The 19,306-nt window shown below is 36.7% G+C and overlaps 2 protein-coding genes across 2 annotated transcripts; both read left to right on the top strand.

The window, feature by feature from the left end:
- Positions 1-5,336: 5,336 nt before the first annotated feature.
- LOC132844782 (odorant receptor 131-2-like) lies at positions 5,337-6,284 on the top strand. The gene has a single exon (XM_060868592.1). The coding sequence runs from the start codon at positions 5,337-5,339 to the stop codon at positions 6,282-6,284; it is 948 nt and encodes a 315-aa protein (XP_060724575.1).
- Positions 6,285-13,271: 6,987 nt separating this feature from the next.
- Positions 13,272-18,221, top strand: LOC132844781 (odorant receptor 131-2-like). The gene is made up of 2 exons (XM_060868591.1): positions 13,272-14,181; positions 18,151-18,221. The coding sequence occupies exons 1-2, from the start codon at positions 13,284-13,286 to the stop codon at positions 18,219-18,221; spliced, it is 969 nt and encodes a 322-aa protein (XP_060724574.1). The 5' UTR covers positions 13,272-13,283.
- The last annotated feature ends 1,085 nt before the right edge of the window (positions 18,222-19,306 follow it).

The following is a 19,306-nucleotide window of genomic DNA, read 5'->3' as shown; positions in this document are numbered from 1 at the left end:
AGTGCAAATTATCTCATTATATTTTAACTCCTAAATTAGATTTTTTTTAAGTTTGATTCTTGTTTTTTATACATTTTCAAAATAAACAATTTTGTAATGAGAACTTATTATTATTATCATTGACAAGTTTAATAAAAAAAATAATTAATTAAAAATACAAATGTATATTTTGCTTTTTGTTGATACTTAAATTTTAAGAATGGTAAATATTAATTTAGAAAGTTGCTCTTTATACATAATATATCAATATACATATATGGTTTATTTTATTTATTTATTTATTTATTTTTGACCTTTTGAACATTTATGAAAAAGTGAAACATGGCCTTGATTTGTAGTCATTCCGGGTTCAGGTGAATGACACATCATGAACCATATTGGAGTTTATGTAAGCTGTCCTTTTGGTAAACACTTTTGGTAAACACTTTTGGTAAACTATTTTCTAATTATTATCTGATCAACCATTGACCTAGGCCATTGCATTTGAATTTATAGTGACACAACTATAGCATTTTTTATGGCAGCCTCAATCAGATTTCATTTATTTGTACATTTACAGCATTTGGCAGACACCCTTATTTAGAGCAACTTACATTTTTATCTAATTTTATACAACTGAGCAATTGAGGGATAACGGCTATGCTCAAGGGCCGAACAGCAGCAGTAGGTGGATCTGGGATTTAAATTCACAACCTTTGATCAGTAAGCCAACACCTTAACCACTAATCTACCACATCCCTATGTACAGTATGTTATACGGCCAAATGTTTCTGGGTCTTACCCAGTTATGAAAACAAATTTGGAAGCACAAATTTGTATAGAATGTCTTGATATGCTGTAGTATTATAATATCCATTCACTGGAACTAAGAGGCACAAACACGTTCCAGCATGACACAGTGTGCAAAGATTGGAGTGGAAAGACTGGTGGCCTGCATAGAGCCCTGATTTCAACCCCACCATTGCGATTAAATGGAATGCAGAATGGACTCCATGTCCTCTTGTTTGATAAGTGCTTGACCACACCAAGTTTCTTTCACAAAGCAGGTAACCATTAAGGATGATTTCAATGGTGGGATATGAAGGCACATATCATAACCAGTCTGTACTTAAAGAAATCTCTAAAGAAGACCGCAGTGAGAAAGGTAGGTTAAAAGTTTAAAAGCAAAAGTCTTTTTGCCTTTTTGGCCCTAAAAGTCCCATACAGTAAATTCTAATCTGTCTGTTCAGGTAAAGGTCATATCACCACATATCAGATAACTGTATTTCAGTATTTGGATTTGACTATATTTATGAAATTGGCCCAAAGTGTGAACGAATTAATGTTTTTACAAAATCTATTACCAAATCTATTACCAAATCTTTTTTGGTTCAATTGGCACAAAACCCACAGCCAAGTTTCAAAATATACTGGGAATCCTTCCTATAAAAATGGAGGTTATAATAAAAGCAAATGGATGAGGGTTAAATCTGAAATGGAATGAAATAGACATTAAAAAAGACAACTTTTGAAATGCTTTAGTACTGTAATGACTGAGCAGCAGTATCCATGAGCGAATTAAAATAACAACTTTAATAAAAATGCAAGGGAGCAAAATCCAAAACGTGACACAAAGGCAAGGTTGGAAGAGACAGCGACCGAGTTCAATAACCAGAGTAAAGTGGCAGCAAAATCAAACACAATAAAAATACAAGGCACGGTACGCAATGAACTGATGATACAACGCAAAGTAATTCTATCGCGATTCAGAATTTCATGTGCACTATACCAGACATGGAAACTGGAAGTGTTAGTATTCCGGTGAATGTACCCTATCGATGGTTAGAGGGGGGCTGGCAGACCTGGTTGTAACAGGTACCCTTTTAACGGAAAAAGAAAAATGCAAGTTATATGATACAAGGTTAGCTTTTTTCTTAATCTTGACACTGCATTTAAGTTAAGTTTATTAAAGAATTTCAGCTATGCATGTTAGGTATTTCTACCAATCCACCAATTGTTCACTGTTTACAATGTTCTTTTGTAAAAATCCCTTGTTAAAACAATCCCATGTTATAACATCTCCTGTGCAAAGCTTGCATTTGAACAACAATCAACAGGGCCTCAGTTGCAGTGTTTGTCTCCTCAAGCAATCATCAGCTGATGTAACATGAGATAACAACTAATCTAATAGGGGTTAAATGCTGCAAATAAACTATTTTCTACATCTTGAACTTTTCTGACTGTCTCTGTGGATTAATTCTAATTAGTTCCAAAAACAGATTGTGTTTTTCAACATTGTTCTTAGTTGAGTTGACCTTTGCCTGTGCTTCCTAATGAGAGCCCTAGGGGATGCTGGCAAATGTCAGAGGTTCCCACTGGTCTTGCTTATTTATGTTCTTAATTAACTATACAGGTTTGCATTTGGGTTTGGGTTCAAGCTTTGGGGAAAACATGCCCATGTTTTCCTTTATAATTATTTTACTACTGAAGAATATGATCAATAAAATAATTGATGGATGGGAAGTTGAATGCCTTTTTTGATCAACATACAAAGGGGTCAGTTTAATGCCTCACATTTTTTTCCTCACATAAGGCAACAACAAAAAATAAAATCAAGATACCTTTCAGGTTGTAAGGTATGACAAGGAATCATAATTCTTTTGGTTTTATGTTCAATCAGAAAATGAAAAGAAAATATCAGTTTCTTTTAGGGAATCTATGTTTTAATGTCTCAGCAGAATGGGATGGACTTTATTTAACAAGTATGTTAAATGACACAGGTACATGGAATGATACCTTGATGTTACATCTTTGCCCTGTAATTGTGCATTGTCTACAGCATTATACAACTAGTGTATTATACAACTAGTGTTTTTTTGTTGGATACAAACAGGTGTGAAAATATATTTATAAGAAATTATGTAAGCTAAAACAAATAAAAAAACACAAATAAGGAAGTTGGGTGGGGAAGTCATGGCCTAATGGTTAAAGAGTTTGACTCCTAACCCTAAGGTTGTGGGTTCGAGTCTCGGGCCAGCAATACCACAACCAACTGCTCCCCGGGCGCCGCAGCATAAATGGCTGCCCACTGCTCCAGGTGTGTGTTCACGGTGTGTGTTCACTGCTGTGTGTGTGCACTTTGGATGGGTTAAACACAGAGAACGAATACTGAGTATGGGTCACCATACTTAGCTGTATATCACGTCACTTAAGGCTAGCCATTCAATAATGGCATAAGAAATTGCACTATTTAAAAAAAAAAGAAGGGTTACACTATGCACACTGTAGTGGACAAGCTAAAATTACTGGAAGCTCAAAAACTGAAAGAGGCCTGGTGTGCAGTCAGGGCTGGTCTAAGCACTAGGGAAAGGTAAACATCCACCTAGTGCCTATATACGTGTGTGTGTGTATATATATATGTTTCACTTTTGAGGTGGTATGGAAGCCCAGGTTTATTTGACAGTGGCCTTCAAAACATCTGCAAAGAACAACACTGGTCTTCTTCCAATAAAGTCTAACATGGTTGAGGACTAACACTTTTTGTAACACCTATACATCAACTACAAATGTTTCCTTGGTATCCCATCAACAATGCAAATTCAGATTATGAAGTAACATAGTAACTTTTTAATTTAAAATGCAGTTTACTTATTTATTAATGAATGGGAGGAATAGAAGGAAAACTGAATGAATTCTTTGTTACCCAGGTAGGATAACATGAATTTTAAATTATAGATAAAATAATATAGTAACCACCAGGAACAGTCAGACTAATGCATCATAATTAGCTTAACTCATAATAAACCCCTATAAAGAAAACAAGTAGCCTACAATGACCCAATATAAAAATGTATTAGCTTGCATGATGGGTGAATGGTTAGGCTTATTCACTAAACAACCTATGATTGATAATAGAATACATCATCAATTTATTCATTCATTTATTTTCTACCGCTTATCCGAACTACCTCGGGTCATGGGGAGCCGGTGCCTCAGGCGTCATCGGGCATCAAGGCAGGATACACCCTAAACGGGGTGCCAACCCATCGCAGGGCACACGCACACTCTCATTCACTCACACAATCACACCCTACGGACAATTTTCCAGAGATGCCAATCAACCTACCATGCATGTCTTTGGACCTGGGGATGAAACCGGAGTACCCGGAGAAAACCCCCGAGGCACGGGGAGAACATGCAAACTCCACACACACAAGGCAGAGGCGGGAATCGAACCCGCAACCCTGGAGGTGTGAAGCGAACGTGCTAACCACTAAACCATCATCAATTTATGCTTTATGTATTTCCCCTTAGAGGTTTACCTTATTTATTGCCACCTTTAACAAGAAATTATTCTTTGGCTTCTTGCTGATTTTCCTAATCAGGAAATATGTGCCTACATTCTCTTAAAGTAGAGTTCCAGTCAATCATTTATACAATAGCTCTTGAAAAGTGATACCTTATTTTTTAATAGTGTCAGGACTCTACTTGAACATTCTCTGCAAGAACATTAGGGTCGTTGCCCCCGGGTGTTTCTCGTCTGTACTCATCTGTTCCTAATTGACTATTAATTACCATGCCTATTTATTTCTTTGTCCTCGTCCTTTTTAGTCCTTGTCTTCTCTTTGTCTGCATTGTGTTTTGTGTTTTTGTTAATAAATCATGTTTGTTTTGTTATCCATGCATTTGGATCTGGCTTTTATCCTCACGTTGGCAACTGCCATACCTGACAAATTAGTCATTTTAATTGATAACAGGGGTTACCTTACTGGATTTATCATGAGTTTTAACATAGCATAATACATAGCATAATTCTGAATAATGCGACATTCACAATTAACAAAGAGTACATATATAAGCTGTGTATAAGTTTTGTGTTTTTCTATATTTTCTATATTTTTCCCCTATTATAAAAGGGGAATTTCCCCTATTTCCCCTTTTATAGGATGCGATTCACAATTAAGGTGAAAATGAAATGTTGAAAACCACCATGCACAAACATTGTTCATTGCTAAACAGCATGCTTTTTATTATAAGTATTAGGTGAGGTGGAGTGTGCATATATAAAACCACATATACAGTATAATAAAATATACTTGCTATTCTGCTGCCCTCCTGGGATTTTTACATACAAGTCTTTAGAGTTTAAACAGACCTCCCTTCTTCCCAAATGTAACACTAAAACTATATAAAACTCTTGGTTTCTCAGTGAATCTTTAGAACTAGGTACCTTAACTACAATTTGCACAGGCCAATTAATCTTGTAAATGTGTCTTTATTTGCTTGTTTAGTCTTTGCCTCTTCCCACAAAGGTCATTTATTTGCATTGATTAAAATTCCTGAGTTGTTTCCAGGAAATGAATTCCTCAATGAATGGCGAAAGTAAGCAGGAAAGCTTTGAGGAAATTTTCAGCAAAATATTTGTAAGTCTTCTTCTTGGATTCATCATTATTTGTGTCAACGGATCATTCGTTTTCACCTTCCTGAAAAGCTCAGTATTTTATAACAATCCAAGATACATTTTGTATATACATTTGGTTATCAATGACATGATTATGGTTGGGGTCTCTGTGGCTCTCCTTGTAATGGTATACACATCGAGGAATGTAAGCTTTTCTTATTGTTGTGTGTTAATATTGATAACTTCAGCCACTCAGAAGAACACACCAATAAACCTGGCAGCTATGGCAATTGAGCGTTACATTGCCATCTGTAAACCTTTGCATCATTCTCAGATCTGTACATTGCACAGAACATTCATTCTTATTGGTTTCATATGGGTATTTGGACTTATTCCTCCACTGACAGACCTGGTTATTTCTGCCATTCTTTTTCCTTTGTTTACTTTGAACACTGTTCCAGTCTGCTCTTCATCCTTTCTGTACAACACTGTTTACCATGATCAAAGGAAGCAAGCTACACAAGCAATTTTCACATCCTTTGTGTGGATAGTTCTTGTGTTAACTTATTATAAGGTGCTGATTGCTGCCAGAAAGATGTCAAGTGACAAGGAATCTACTAAAAAAGCCAAGTGCACAATCCTGTTGCATGGAGTACAGCAGTTGCTTTGCATGTTGTCCTTTACCCCTCCTGTTCTTGACCTTGTTTTTGTGCGTATTATGCCTACTCAATGGAGAAAGATCAGTTTTTATGCATACTTGTTAACAAACATTGCCCCACGCCTGCTCAGCCCACTAATTTATGGGATTCGAGATCAGACATTTCGAAAACACTTAAATAGAAATTTCTCATGCAGAGTATTCATTGTAAAAGTAGAATCAGACAAAATCACAATCAAAAAATAGTGATCTTGTTTGTTGCTTAATTTCTTACCATATGATGATGGAAAGAATGTAAAACATGGTGAATAACTAATATTAGAAGTAAAGAAATCTTTTCTTTACAAGGGATTACATTATCATAATTAAATTTTAGAATTTTATTTATTTTTTTTGAGATACATATATCAAACAAATATCTGATTGTGTAAATACAAAACATGGACATGGACAAATATATTCTCTTAAGTTCTGACAAGAATGTGTTTATTAAATTTATTGCTTTTAGGCAAAAATATTTACAGAAATTATTAGAATAGTACATGTTCATAGCATCATGAGGTTTCTGGTCTTTTATACAAATGGCATACATTTTACTATATTACTGCAATTGTGTAACTTAATTTTAATAAATGTATTTCTTATACCATATAAAAGTGCCAGTTCTGCATCTGTCTTTATATGATGAGTCAGAAAGGTTATTTTTAATCTGTCTTACTTACATCCAACATTTAATATTACTTAGCAGATTTAATTTGCATGTAATAAGTTAATGTTGTTAACACCCATTTGGTATTGAAGTTGCAAAGTTTAAAAACTAAATACTCAGCATTTGTTTGTAGCATAAATACTGTTCAATTTATACAGTTTAATATAAAACTTCAGTGAGATTGAACACAAGCAGGAATGCATTTGAAGATGCCTTTATAAATAATTTTATATCAGTTGGATTAGGTGTCATAACCTACATCAATAGCATGTTTGTGTTTATTTTTTTTAGAACAACTCCAATTTTCTACAATGACCCTAGATATAGTGGGCACCTTATCAAAACAATATTTATAGAAGCACTGTATTTATCAAGTGTGTGGATGATGCTGGTTTTTACATATATCCATGTGGATATACTTATCAGGCTATGGCCAAAAAAGCCCGGAAAATTATTCTTCTCCATGGCATTGTTATGGTTCAGCACGAACCTTCTGCCACCTCCTCCCGGTGTGACAGAATGATTCCGTGCAAACAAGGACACAGCAGGATAGCTTCCAGTCTGGACCGGCTTATTCGGAGCATATTTTTTCCCCCTGATCTTTTTCCTTTTTTCTGTGACATCGCTCCGCATTTAATGCTCACTTCTGTTCTGCAGAGGATGTCAGCATCCCTGTTTTGTACTTTTTTTGGGGTCCTGCTGCATCATCCCGAACCTGTTCCGGACAATTCTGGTTTTCGAGATGTGGTCTGGCCGCGATGTGTCGGGGGTTGTTCTCGGCCCTACTGCTCAGCGGTGGACGTCACTCTGCCCTTTCTACTTGGCTGTGGAAATCGCTCGGCCCTCTCTGGATGTGCTGTCATGTGCCTTGCTCCCCCCATCTGCCTCACCGTGTGCCTTGCTTCCCCCCATCTGCCTTGTTGTATGCCTTGCTCCCCATCTACCTTGCCACGAAATATGATGATCATTAACATCTGCATGGTTCTACAAAGATTCTACAAAGTCCCTGAATTTGTGTAAATTTACTCTATAAGTTGCTTGTTTGAAGCAATTTAAAAGCAATTTAAACATATATTTCTAAATAAACATTAAAAAACATGAGGGAATTGAAAAAGTGCTCTTTGTTTTGTAAAAGTTCAGGGGAAAAGGTGCAGAGGTGAAGAATGCAGTCATCAGTGCTGACTGGGCCTAGGCTGTCATCTGGCAGAAGCATAGCAGCAGTGGCAGCAATGCAAGGAGAGACCCAGGGTACATTGTTTAGGTGGCATGTGTTCAAGGGCATCATCGTCACTGTTTTCTTCTACAGGGCATCAAAGAGGAGAGCTGAGCATACCACCAAAAAGATATCAACCCCCCCTGTAAAAACTGTACCCTATAATGATTTTCATGCTTCCCTTGCTTCTCAGGCCATTATTAGCATCCTGCTTTGAGCCACTGGAGTCAGCCTTAGAGGAGGTTCTGACCCTAAATTCACTCTTTTGTTAGCCTTTCATTACGGCCCTCAAGAGAGTAGGAGACATGTAGGCCCTCTCAGTGCCTTGTGTTGTCTATGAGGATCTCATTTTAAACCTGTATATACTCAAAATATTTTTAATATTTATTATTGAAATCAAGTTAGGTAGCTGAAAACTTTTAGTTTTACTACTGGTTAGTACTGTTTTAGGAACAACAAACTTGTTTCACTCAACCATAGCATAAGCTTAAAGATTTAAGGCAAACAATGTTATTTTATAAATATACAATACCTCTCTTAATAACATTTTCCTCTGCTAAACACACATTTTGATCAACACCAGTGCCATATTTTCAGTGTGTTAATTACCACACAAAATCAAAAGTTAAGTGTTAAGCTACTGTAACAACTGTAGTGGAAAGATATTAGATCTAATAGGAGATAATGGTCATTGGAACTTTTCTAACTATCTCTGTGCACTAATTTGAACCCACAGGAATAGATTGTGTATTGTTCAACAAGAAATGTTCCTGTGTAGTTAACCTTTGCATATTCTCTCAAATGGGAAATGCAGACTCAAAATTTAGCTATATCTTCTGTGCTGCAACTCTCTTACCCAGGACCCAGTAGAGGCTGGGAAATGTCAGAGGGCCCCACTAGATTTAGTTAATTATCCTACAGGTTTGCATCAAAGTCTGGCTTCTATCTTTAGGGAAAAAACCATGCACAATGCATTTTTTCCAACCAAGGAATACATTACGTAATGAATGTTCTAGAATAACTGATACAAGTTGAAGGGTTTTCAGATTCACATTCAGACATAGATTAAATCTGTGATATTGCCTTGAAAATGTAATTGCTAGTTTCACCCACAAAAAAAGCCTGACAAGGTGCCTCACTAATCATTTACACCCGTTTCTTGTTGCAACTAATTAGCTTTGGGTATTTTGTTAATATTTCACTTAATAATGAAACCACTGCACTAGTTTGGATACCCAATGTGGGGAAGTCGTGGCCTAATGGTTAGAGAATCTGCAGCATAAATGGCTGCCCACTGCTCCGGGTGTGTGTTCACTGCTGTGTGTGTGCACTTTGGATGGGTTAAACGCAGAGAATGGGTTGGATGGGTCACCATACTTAGCCGTATGTCACGTCACTTTCACTTCACTTTCACTTTGGCTGCAGCATGCAAGGTAAAGGTGAGGTGTGTGCATGGGGATGTTCATTAGTGGCCAATTCAGAAAAAAAAATCCCATCCACTGATTATGGGGATTTGGGAAATGATCTAGCATTTCTGTCATTATTAAGAGAAAATGAGAGTTGATAGGTCCTGTTATGAAACAAAAAGTGTCATGGTGTGCAGCATTGGCTGGGAAGGTGTTGCCAAAGGCCATCAATGTCAGCTTCACCACGGGAAGACACAGAGGGTGGAGGACCACACCCACATCTCTGTCCTGGGGAATTCCACTTGGGCATGCCCCATGAATGGCACGGATCACTCCTGGATTTCTGCCTGAAGCTCATTTGCCCCTGGGTAAAACAGAGAAATCAGATCCAAATGTGAGATTCCAGTCTGCTTGGATACTTTTACTACAAAAACATCCAACTATATACATGACACTATGAGCAACATGGCAATCTTGGCAAACATGGTAAACATATTGCACACCTCACTTGCATGACATTAATATAACTATCCTGGTAACGTGAACATAGAACACATTTAACTGGCATGGCATGGCTAATCTGGCATACATGAACATAAGGACACATAACTAACATAGAACTTGACCAAACGCAACCTGGCTGAGCTCAACAAAATTAAAAAGTGCAATCAACAGACATGTAAACTGTTGAAAACAAAAGCTAACAAGGCACAGGTGACAAGACGATAACAAGGTAAGGGCGTGGTACCACCCATAAAACATGTGAAACATGAGGAGACCTCCCAGCCCGCCCTCTAGTGGTCTGGCTGGAAACCGACATCTCTCCCGACAGCACCCCTGCCAACCCTGTTGAATCTGGTGTAGATTTAAAGGAACCATACTTTCAATTCAAGATTCAAATCAAGTTTGGGATTGACATCTACCAACATAGACATAACTGTGCTCAAAAGTTTTCATACCTTTGAGAATTTGCAAGATGTGTACCACTTTTTAAAGAAAACACCAATGAGAAGGCAAAACAAATGTATTTTATTTCTTATAGAACTCAAGTTAATATGTAAGGCATAAAAGAATGGCACTCAAGCTCACACAGCTCCAAAATATAAGAGATCCACCACCATGCTTTACAGTGGGGATGGTGTACTTTTCACCATAGGCCTTAACATTACCAAACATAACATTCCAGCCAAGTAAGTGCATCACCTCATAAGCTGAGAAACTCACTGACTATTTATGCACAGACACTTATTGAAATTACAATGAGTCACAGGTGTAAAAACTTCCCTTTAATAGCCATTTAAACCTCTGTGTGTCAGCCTGTGTTTATAATGTGGCCAAACATTCAAGGATAGGTAATTTGGTTATTTAATGTAATTTAGTAATTAAAGTTTACTAAAGCCTTAAATAAAAAAAGAGAAAATATTACCAAATAAGGCCAACTAAATCAGCCACTAACTACTCATAACTCTATATAAACAAGAACAATTTATAAACCAAATAACAAAATCCCCTGCATTTCCATAATGCAATTAAACTATTACAGTAAATAATTATTTGTGGGGTAAATCTGCTGCAGTTAGGTTTATAGTTACTTTTAGCAGTTAGATGAGCAGATAATGTATTATAGATAGTTATAAATTGTGTTGTATGAATTTATTGACTACCAAATTCAATATAGAACTATTCATAATTATTATTATAGCAGGTTTCTAAAAACTACTTGTGAAGCCTTCAAAACTAAGAATTGGCTCAGAAAATTACATTTCAGAAAGGAAAATTTTCATCACTCAAATGGACCCTGCTAAAAAAAAAAAACAGCATTGCTGGTCCAGCATAAGGTATGTTTTGCATGCTGGGACCAGCTTGGGATGGTGGTATGCTGGTCCAGCATTAGGTGCTGGTTGCTGGTGTGCTGGCCAACCAGCCTGGGATGGTGGTATGCTGGTCCAGCATTAGGTGCTGGTTGCTGGTGTGCTGGCCAACCAGCTTGGGATGGTGGTATGCTGGTCCAGCATTAGGTGCTGGTTGCCGGTGTGCTGGCCGACCAGCCTGGGATGGTGGTATGCTGATCCAGCATTAGGTGCTGGCTGCTGCCGTGCTGGCCGACCAGCCTGGGATGCTGGTGTGCTGGCCAACCTGCCTGGGATGCTGGTGTGCTGGCCGACCTCGATCACATTTCTTAGTTAGATAAAGACCAAGACAATTTTTTAGAGAATTGCAATTCACTTTTTAATAAAGAAAAACATTCTGGATATTTCTATCACTTACATGGCTTTCTTATATATATATATATATATATATATATATATATATATATATATATATATATATATATATATATATATATATATATATATACACACACACACACACACACACATTGTATATGTATAAGTTTTTTTTAAATATTTATTGGACAATGACATTTGCCATCACACTGTAATTTACACATGTGCACAAATAACGTTACACAATATAACCTTTACAACACACATTTTTGTTCTTAGCTTCTGCTCTCTCTTTTAGCGAGTAACAAGTAGTATGTGATGGCGATGACCATGTCTTTTTTAAGAGGTGCCACCCGGAGTCGTTTGCCTTTAGACAACTCCTGCTCTGACAACTCTCATGTCTTCTTTATTCTCTGAAAAATTCTAGAAACAAAATAAGAAACAAAACTATATATCACTTATTTGTTTATATTGTGCAGTGAACGAGTTACATACCTTTAAGCATTAGTATTTGTGCCCTGAAGAAGTCTTGCTTCCATCGTACCCAATAAACCTGAGTTTGGTCAAACATGTCGTAGTTAAAGTCCTTAATTTCGCTAGTTGATACAACTGCCGTGCAGCCGTCATCCAGGTACCTCACGTATGCCAACATTCTGATTCCCAGTGATCAGCAGAGAAGCGGAAGCTTTTAATTTACCCCCAAACAAAATCCTAATTTACGGTGACAAAAACATGATTATCTGGAACACGTGCACTTATACTAATTTCGATAAACACTGTAAGGTATATAATGTAGTAGAAAACATTGCGAGATTTATTTATTTAGTGTAGGAACTACATTTACTTACATTTCAAAAACCATAATTCTGTATGATTTATATGCTGCTTCCCAGGAGCCCGGGAAGTCAACATTTGTTGGTATTACTATATTTAATTTGTGGAGACATTTTAATCCCTAACGAACGATTTTTAAATGTTTTTATTCTTTGTTATTCAAAGCTTTTTGAGCTTTGTTATTTCAGTTCTTTATTCAAAAGAGGGAGCAAAAGAAATAACACACTTATTAAATATATTTCAATATATTGTGTTTTAATCTTATATTAATGTGTTACATATAAACATACACAAGCAAAAATAAAGGTTGTTCCCATAAAGCTCATTCCAGCAAGATCATACTGGTAAACCAGCTACACCAGCTCCGTTTTGCTTGAAAACACCATGACTATGCTGGCCACCCATCTATACCAGCACTGACCAACATTATACCAGCACTATACCAGCATGAACCAGTAAAAACCAGCCTGGACCAGCATGGAATTCATGCTGGTTTATGATGGATTTTTCAGCAGGGGAAGCATGCGTTTCCCGGAAACGCACAAACAGACTCTCTTGTCTGAAGTCTATATAAACACTTGTAAAGAAGGAATTGGTTCCCATTATGCTCACTTAGGTAGGAGGTAAGGAGACCCATGCTAAAGACAAAGTGATGAATATTTTCTACTGATTTCAATAATACAAAGAATCATATACTGTTGTTTAGCATATTGAATAGAAGGCTATATCTTTTGATCTTTCTCAATTGATACAGTAAAAATTTATCTAATATTAGAATATTATTGATGTAGTATTGGATAAAGAAATGTCTCTTTTTGCATTTTTTGTAGGGTACTTCAAAAACAGCAGTAAGGGATGGACTCCTACATATATAGCAACATCACGCAAACAAAGGCAAGGGATGGATACATCACAGCTGTGTCCAGGAATGTGATACTTATGCTTTTGTATTTCTTCATCAACTATATTAATGGTACACTTGTCCACACCTTTGTCAGTCATGAGATTATTAATGAGAATCCTCGGTACATACTCTTCATTCATATGGTTGTGAATGACATGATCCAGCTGACAATTTCTGTGATGCTTCACCTTATAGTATACATTTTTTATAGGATTAATGTCTCTTTATGTTGTTTCCTTTTAATAATTGCAATATTCACCACCCTCAACACTCCACTAAATCTTGCTGGTATGGCCATAGAACGTTATATAGCAATCTGTAACCCATTATATCACAGTCAGATCTGTACTATGCGAAGAACATATATCTTGATTAGTCTTATCTGGTTTCTGGGTTCAATTCCCATTTTGCCAGATCTGTTCATTCTTGTAGCCACTGAGCCATCAGAATTTTTTTATTCTCCAATCATCTGCTCTCGAGACTCTGTGTTTCGGCAACCATATTTGGTGGAAAAAAGGAACATCTCACATCTGATCTACCTTTCATTTGTCTGGCTTACTTTGGTGTATACATACTTTAGGATCATGTTTGCTGCCAAAGCTGTTGGCTCACAGGTCAAGAAGGCTCGCAACACAATCATCTTACATGGTTTGCAACTTGTGCTGTGTATGTTCACATATATTGGCCCACCACTTGAAGGTTTCTTCACCACTTTTTTCCCTACATTTACATCTGAAATAAGATATATAAATTTTCTGTTTGTTCATGTTTTGCCCAGATTTTTAAGTCCCATTATATATGGGTGGAGAGATCAAATGTTGTCATCATATCTGAAAAGGAATTTGTTATGTTATAAGAAGAAAAGTCAAATAAAAACCACACATAACACATAATTATACATATATATATTGCTATATTTGAAGTTGCTATCGTTATATTATACAAAATAAAGATGTTTAGGACAATTCAAAACAAAACGGTGACTACATTATTATTAAACGAAAGTCAGCTATGGCTTCATGTACCTATGGGGCTTACATAATACAAAATACAGTATATATTGTCAGTATATGATAGTTAATTATTATATAAAAGCTTACATAATGAATTTAATGAACTAAATGAAACTAAAGTGAAGAATTATAACAGCATTGCTAAGGCTATTAAACATGTCACATTTTAACTAAAATGTTTAAAAAAGAAACAAAAATCTGTGTCATGGGCACAATAATTATTAATTATAATATTAATAATAAAGATTATTAATTATATCAGACATAAGATACATTATATTTACATGTGTTACTGACTAAATAAAAGTCATACCATACAACCTGTGCATGTAAATGAAGCCTTATTCTGGTGTAAAAGGCAACAGCATAATCTGGGTCAAGAGAAACACTCAAAGCCATGTAGTATAGAAAATTATCCATAAAATAGCAGTTAAATAATGGCAGCAGGGTTTCTGGCTATGTAAAAAATCCTACACTTTCATTACTGTATTCTATCTTAATACAATTCTAACTTAACTATATTAATAACTTTACTCTACTTAAACAGTATATTAAGTATTTCCAGTTTAATTATGTCAGTTAAATCATGTTTTATTATCAATATCTACAATCTGTACACAAATACACATTGTACGTGACATTGTTATATTATGTTTGGAAGCAAATACACAGAAAAGGCATTTTAAAAAGAAGAAAAAAAAGAATATTTGAGAGGGTATCTTATAAAACACTGTTTCTTGACATTGCCAGTCATATAAAGCAAATGTTTTTACAAAAAAAAAATATATATATATATATATATATATATATATATATATATATATATATATATATATATATATATATATATATATTCAAAATGAGTATAATTCAAGAATCAGACTTTGTGTACATGTCAGTGCAGAAAGTGAAAGAGACTAAATAAAAATTAAACACAGTCTAATTAAATATAGCATATATGACACTGTCAGAGTCTGTCAACACAAACTTATTTGACCATTGAACCCCAAATCAATTTGGCATTTGACAGCTGTATTTGTGTGCTTTGTCTGAGTGTGAATATGAATTAGAATGCGTTTGGGGTGTATGTACCCTTAGAAAATAGTCACTTACAAATTCAATTCAATTCAATTCAGTTTATTTGTATAGCTTTTAACAATTCCTATTGTCTCAAAGCAGCTTTACAAAAGTATGGAAACAGAAGAGAGAGAAAAATAAATAAATATAATAATAATAATAATAATAATAATAATAAGACGAAGAAGAAGAAGAAGAAGAAGAAGAAGAAAATAAGGATAAAAATAAATAAATGAATATATACAATAAAAGTTTAAACTTAATTTAAAAAAGATTAACTTAAAATTTAAAATACTATATATCTATCCCAATCCCTAATGAGCAAGCCGGTGGGGATGGCGGCAAGCAAAATTTAGCTTGACAGAGAGAGAGAAAAATTGTTAGGTATGACTGTAATCGGGGTATGGACAATGTAAATTATGTGCAAAGTGCAGACAGGGACCCCTGCAAGACTAGCTATGACAGTGTAACTAAAAGGCTAGAGCCAGAAGACATGAAAGACATGAGGGCTTCCTGGGATGTAAAGCGTCCCACCACTCCACAGTCTGCAAACCCAAGCGACTTGCGAGGGTGGTAAGCCAACAGCATTTAGACATCCCAGTTCACCAAACACTGTATGCCCATGAACCCTCCAGATCTACTGATTTACCTAAGAAAAGGTATTCATAAAAAGCTAGACTAAAAATGTGTTTTTATCCTGGACTAAAATACTCAGACTGTGTCTGAGTCCTGAACACTAATTGGAAGTCTGTTCCATAACTGTGGGGCTCTGCCCCTACTGTAGCCTTATGTACTTGAGGTACTACCAAATAGCCCACACCTTTTGATTGAAGTAGGTGTGATGGATCATAAAAAAACCAAAAGATCTCTCAGGTACTGTGGCGCGAGACCATTATGTGCTCTGTGGTTTAATAATAGTATTTTATAATTAATGCGAAGCTTAACTGGAAGCCTATGCAATGAGGATAAGATAGGGATGATATGTTTATATCTTCTGGTTCTAGTTAGGACTCTTCTAGTTAGAAGCTGCTGTGTTCTGGACTAACTGGAGCTTGTTTATGCTCCTACTGGAACATCCAGACAGCATTACAATAAACCAACCTAGAGGTAACAAATGCATGAACTAGAGTTTCTGCATCATGTAGTGACATCATATTTCTTATCTTAGCAATATTTCTGAGATGAAAGAAGGCTATCCTTGTGGTAGTATTTACGTGAGCTTCAAATGAGAGACTGGTATCAATAATAACGCCAAGGTCTTTTACTGCTGCACGTGATGTAATAGATAGGTCCTAGTAAAAGCACTTCTGTCTTGTCTGAGTTAAGCAGGAGGAATTTAGTAAGCATCCATCTTCAATCTTATTAAGCTGGTGACTCACATCTGACTTAGCTGAAACATATAGCTGCGTGTCATCAGCATAACAGTGAAAGCCAATACCATGTTTACGAATAATTGCACCAAGGGGTAGCATATACAGGGAGAAAAGGTGGGGATGTGGTAGCTCAGTGGTTAATGTGTTGGGCTACTGATCGGAAGGTCATGGGTTTGAAACCCAGGTCCACCAAGCTGCCACTGCTGGACCCCTGAGCATGGCCCTTAACTCTCAGTTGCTCAGTTGTAAGTCACTCTGGATAAGGGTGTCTGCTAAATGCTGTAAATGTAAATGTAAAAGCAATGGGCCTAAAACAGAACCTCAAAGAACACCGAACATTACCTTAGTTGTTTTGAGTGATCACCATTTAGATCTACGAACTGATATCAATCTGTCAAATAAGACCCGATCCAGGAGAGGGCTGTTCCTTTAGTCAGTAACAGGTCATTTACAACTTTAACCAGCACTGTCTCTGTGCTATTATGAGGCCTAAATCCTGACTGATACATTTCATGAATATTATTCCTATGTAAGGGGGGCACGGTGGCTTAGTGGTTAGCACATTCGCCTCACACCTCCAGGGTTGGAGGTTCGATTCCCGCCTCCGCCTTGTGTGTGTGGAGTTTGCATGTTCTCCCCGTGCCTCGGGGGTTTCCTCCGGGTACTCTGGTTTCCTCCCCCGGTCCAAATACATGCATAGTAGATTGATTGGCATCTCTGGAAAATTGTCTGTAGTGTGTGAGTGCATGAGTGAATGAGAGTGTGTGTGCCCTGCGTTGGGTTGGCACTCTGTCCAGGGTGTATCCTGCCTTGATGCCTGATGACGCCTGAGATAGGCACAGGCTCCCCGTGACCCGAGGTAGTTCGGATAAGCGGTAGAAAATGAGTGAGAGTGAGTGAGTATTCCTATATATGTATGAGCATAACTGCTGAGCAACAACCTTTTCTAGGATCTTGGAGATAAAGGGGAGGGTTGATATTGGACTATATTTGGACACCTGGGTTGGGTCGAGGAATGGATCAGATTGCTACTGGTAATATCTGTTTAAAGAAACATGTTGGTAAGGGATCCATGTGCAGGTTGATCATTTTGAAGAAGAAATCAGTGAAAATAAGTCAGTCTCTTGAAGGGGCATAAACCGGTCTAAATATTATCTACGGCATTATCTATCAATTTGTTTGGTATAATGGTATGAATTTTATGTCTGATGTTATCATTTTTTTCCATTGAAATAATTCATGAAGTCATTATTGCTACAAATAGATGGTGTGCACTTTTCAACAGTGTTTTTATTCCTAGTTAATTTTGCTACAGTATTAAATAAAAAATTTGGATTATTTTTGTTATCTTTAAGGCTGGAGTCAATGCAAGAGTGTGACCTCCACTATGAGTGGGTCCTATTATGTTCTGATTTACCCCTACTGAATCTAAGATAAAAACAGCTGCTGTTATCAGAGGATCGTCTAACTTATAAAAATGAATATTAAAGTCTCCAACAATTACTGCTTTGTCTAAATAATCAGCTAGGTTTGAAATGAAATCTGCAAATTCATGGAATTCAGAATATGGTCCAGGAGGTCTGTAAATAGCAATAAGAGGTACTGACTCATTTTGTGTGGCTACATATACTGTATGCTATTATAAAGTACTTTGAATTAGTTAAATATGTCTAGATTCTTGTTTGACATCAAGCTTATCATGATGTATATAACTATAACTGGGAGGACAAGCTTCATTTAATGCGACAAACTTGTTTGGTTTGACCTATGTTTCTGTTAAACACAGAACACTAAACTTCTGATCAGTAATCAATTCACTAGCCATAAGGGCTTTAGATGCAAGAGATCTTATTTTTAACAGTCCTAGTTTCAGATCAAAGGTGCTGGCTGTGCATCTAATTGTATGCTAATAAGGTTACTAAAACAAATTTTCCGAGTATTTATAGTTTTTTGTTTAGCTCAGGAAACAGACACAGTCTCTATATTGTGAACCCTGGGTGACAACTCAATGCAGCTAGCAGATGGTTGGATTAGCCTGCTTCTCTGCTCCCTGGCCTTGGGTCCAGCTCCGGATTGTCACCGATTAACTAGGCCTGTTCTTAAAATATGTGCTATGCTGCAAGAAATGAGAGCAGCACCTTCCCAAGTGGGATGGACACCGTCCCATCCTAACAGGCCAGCTTTTCCCTCAAAAGTGCTCCAATTATCTATGAGGCCACATTGTTTTCTGAACACCACCTGGACATCCAGCAGTTCAGTGACCATGACCTACTGTAAGCTACATCGCCATGCCACATTGGGATGGGGCCAGAGCATACTACAGCATCGGACATCTTCTTCACTAATTTACACATTTCTACAATATTACTCAGTAATCTCTGACTGGCGAAGGCATATATCGTTAGCTCCTACATGGAAAACTATCTTCAAATACCTATGCTTGCCTAAGACCATAAGATTACCTGCTTTTTCCGGCACCCTGGCTCCTGGAATACACCTAACCAGTGCTGC

The sequence above is a fragment of the Tachysurus vachellii genome, chromosome 4 (genome assembly GCF_030014155.1).
Source record: "Tachysurus vachellii isolate PV-2020 chromosome 4, HZAU_Pvac_v1, whole genome shotgun sequence".
NCBI classification, from domain to species: Eukaryota; Metazoa; Chordata; class Actinopteri; order Siluriformes; family Bagridae; genus Tachysurus; species Tachysurus vachellii.
This window is presented reverse-complemented; position numbering and strand designations above follow the sequence as displayed.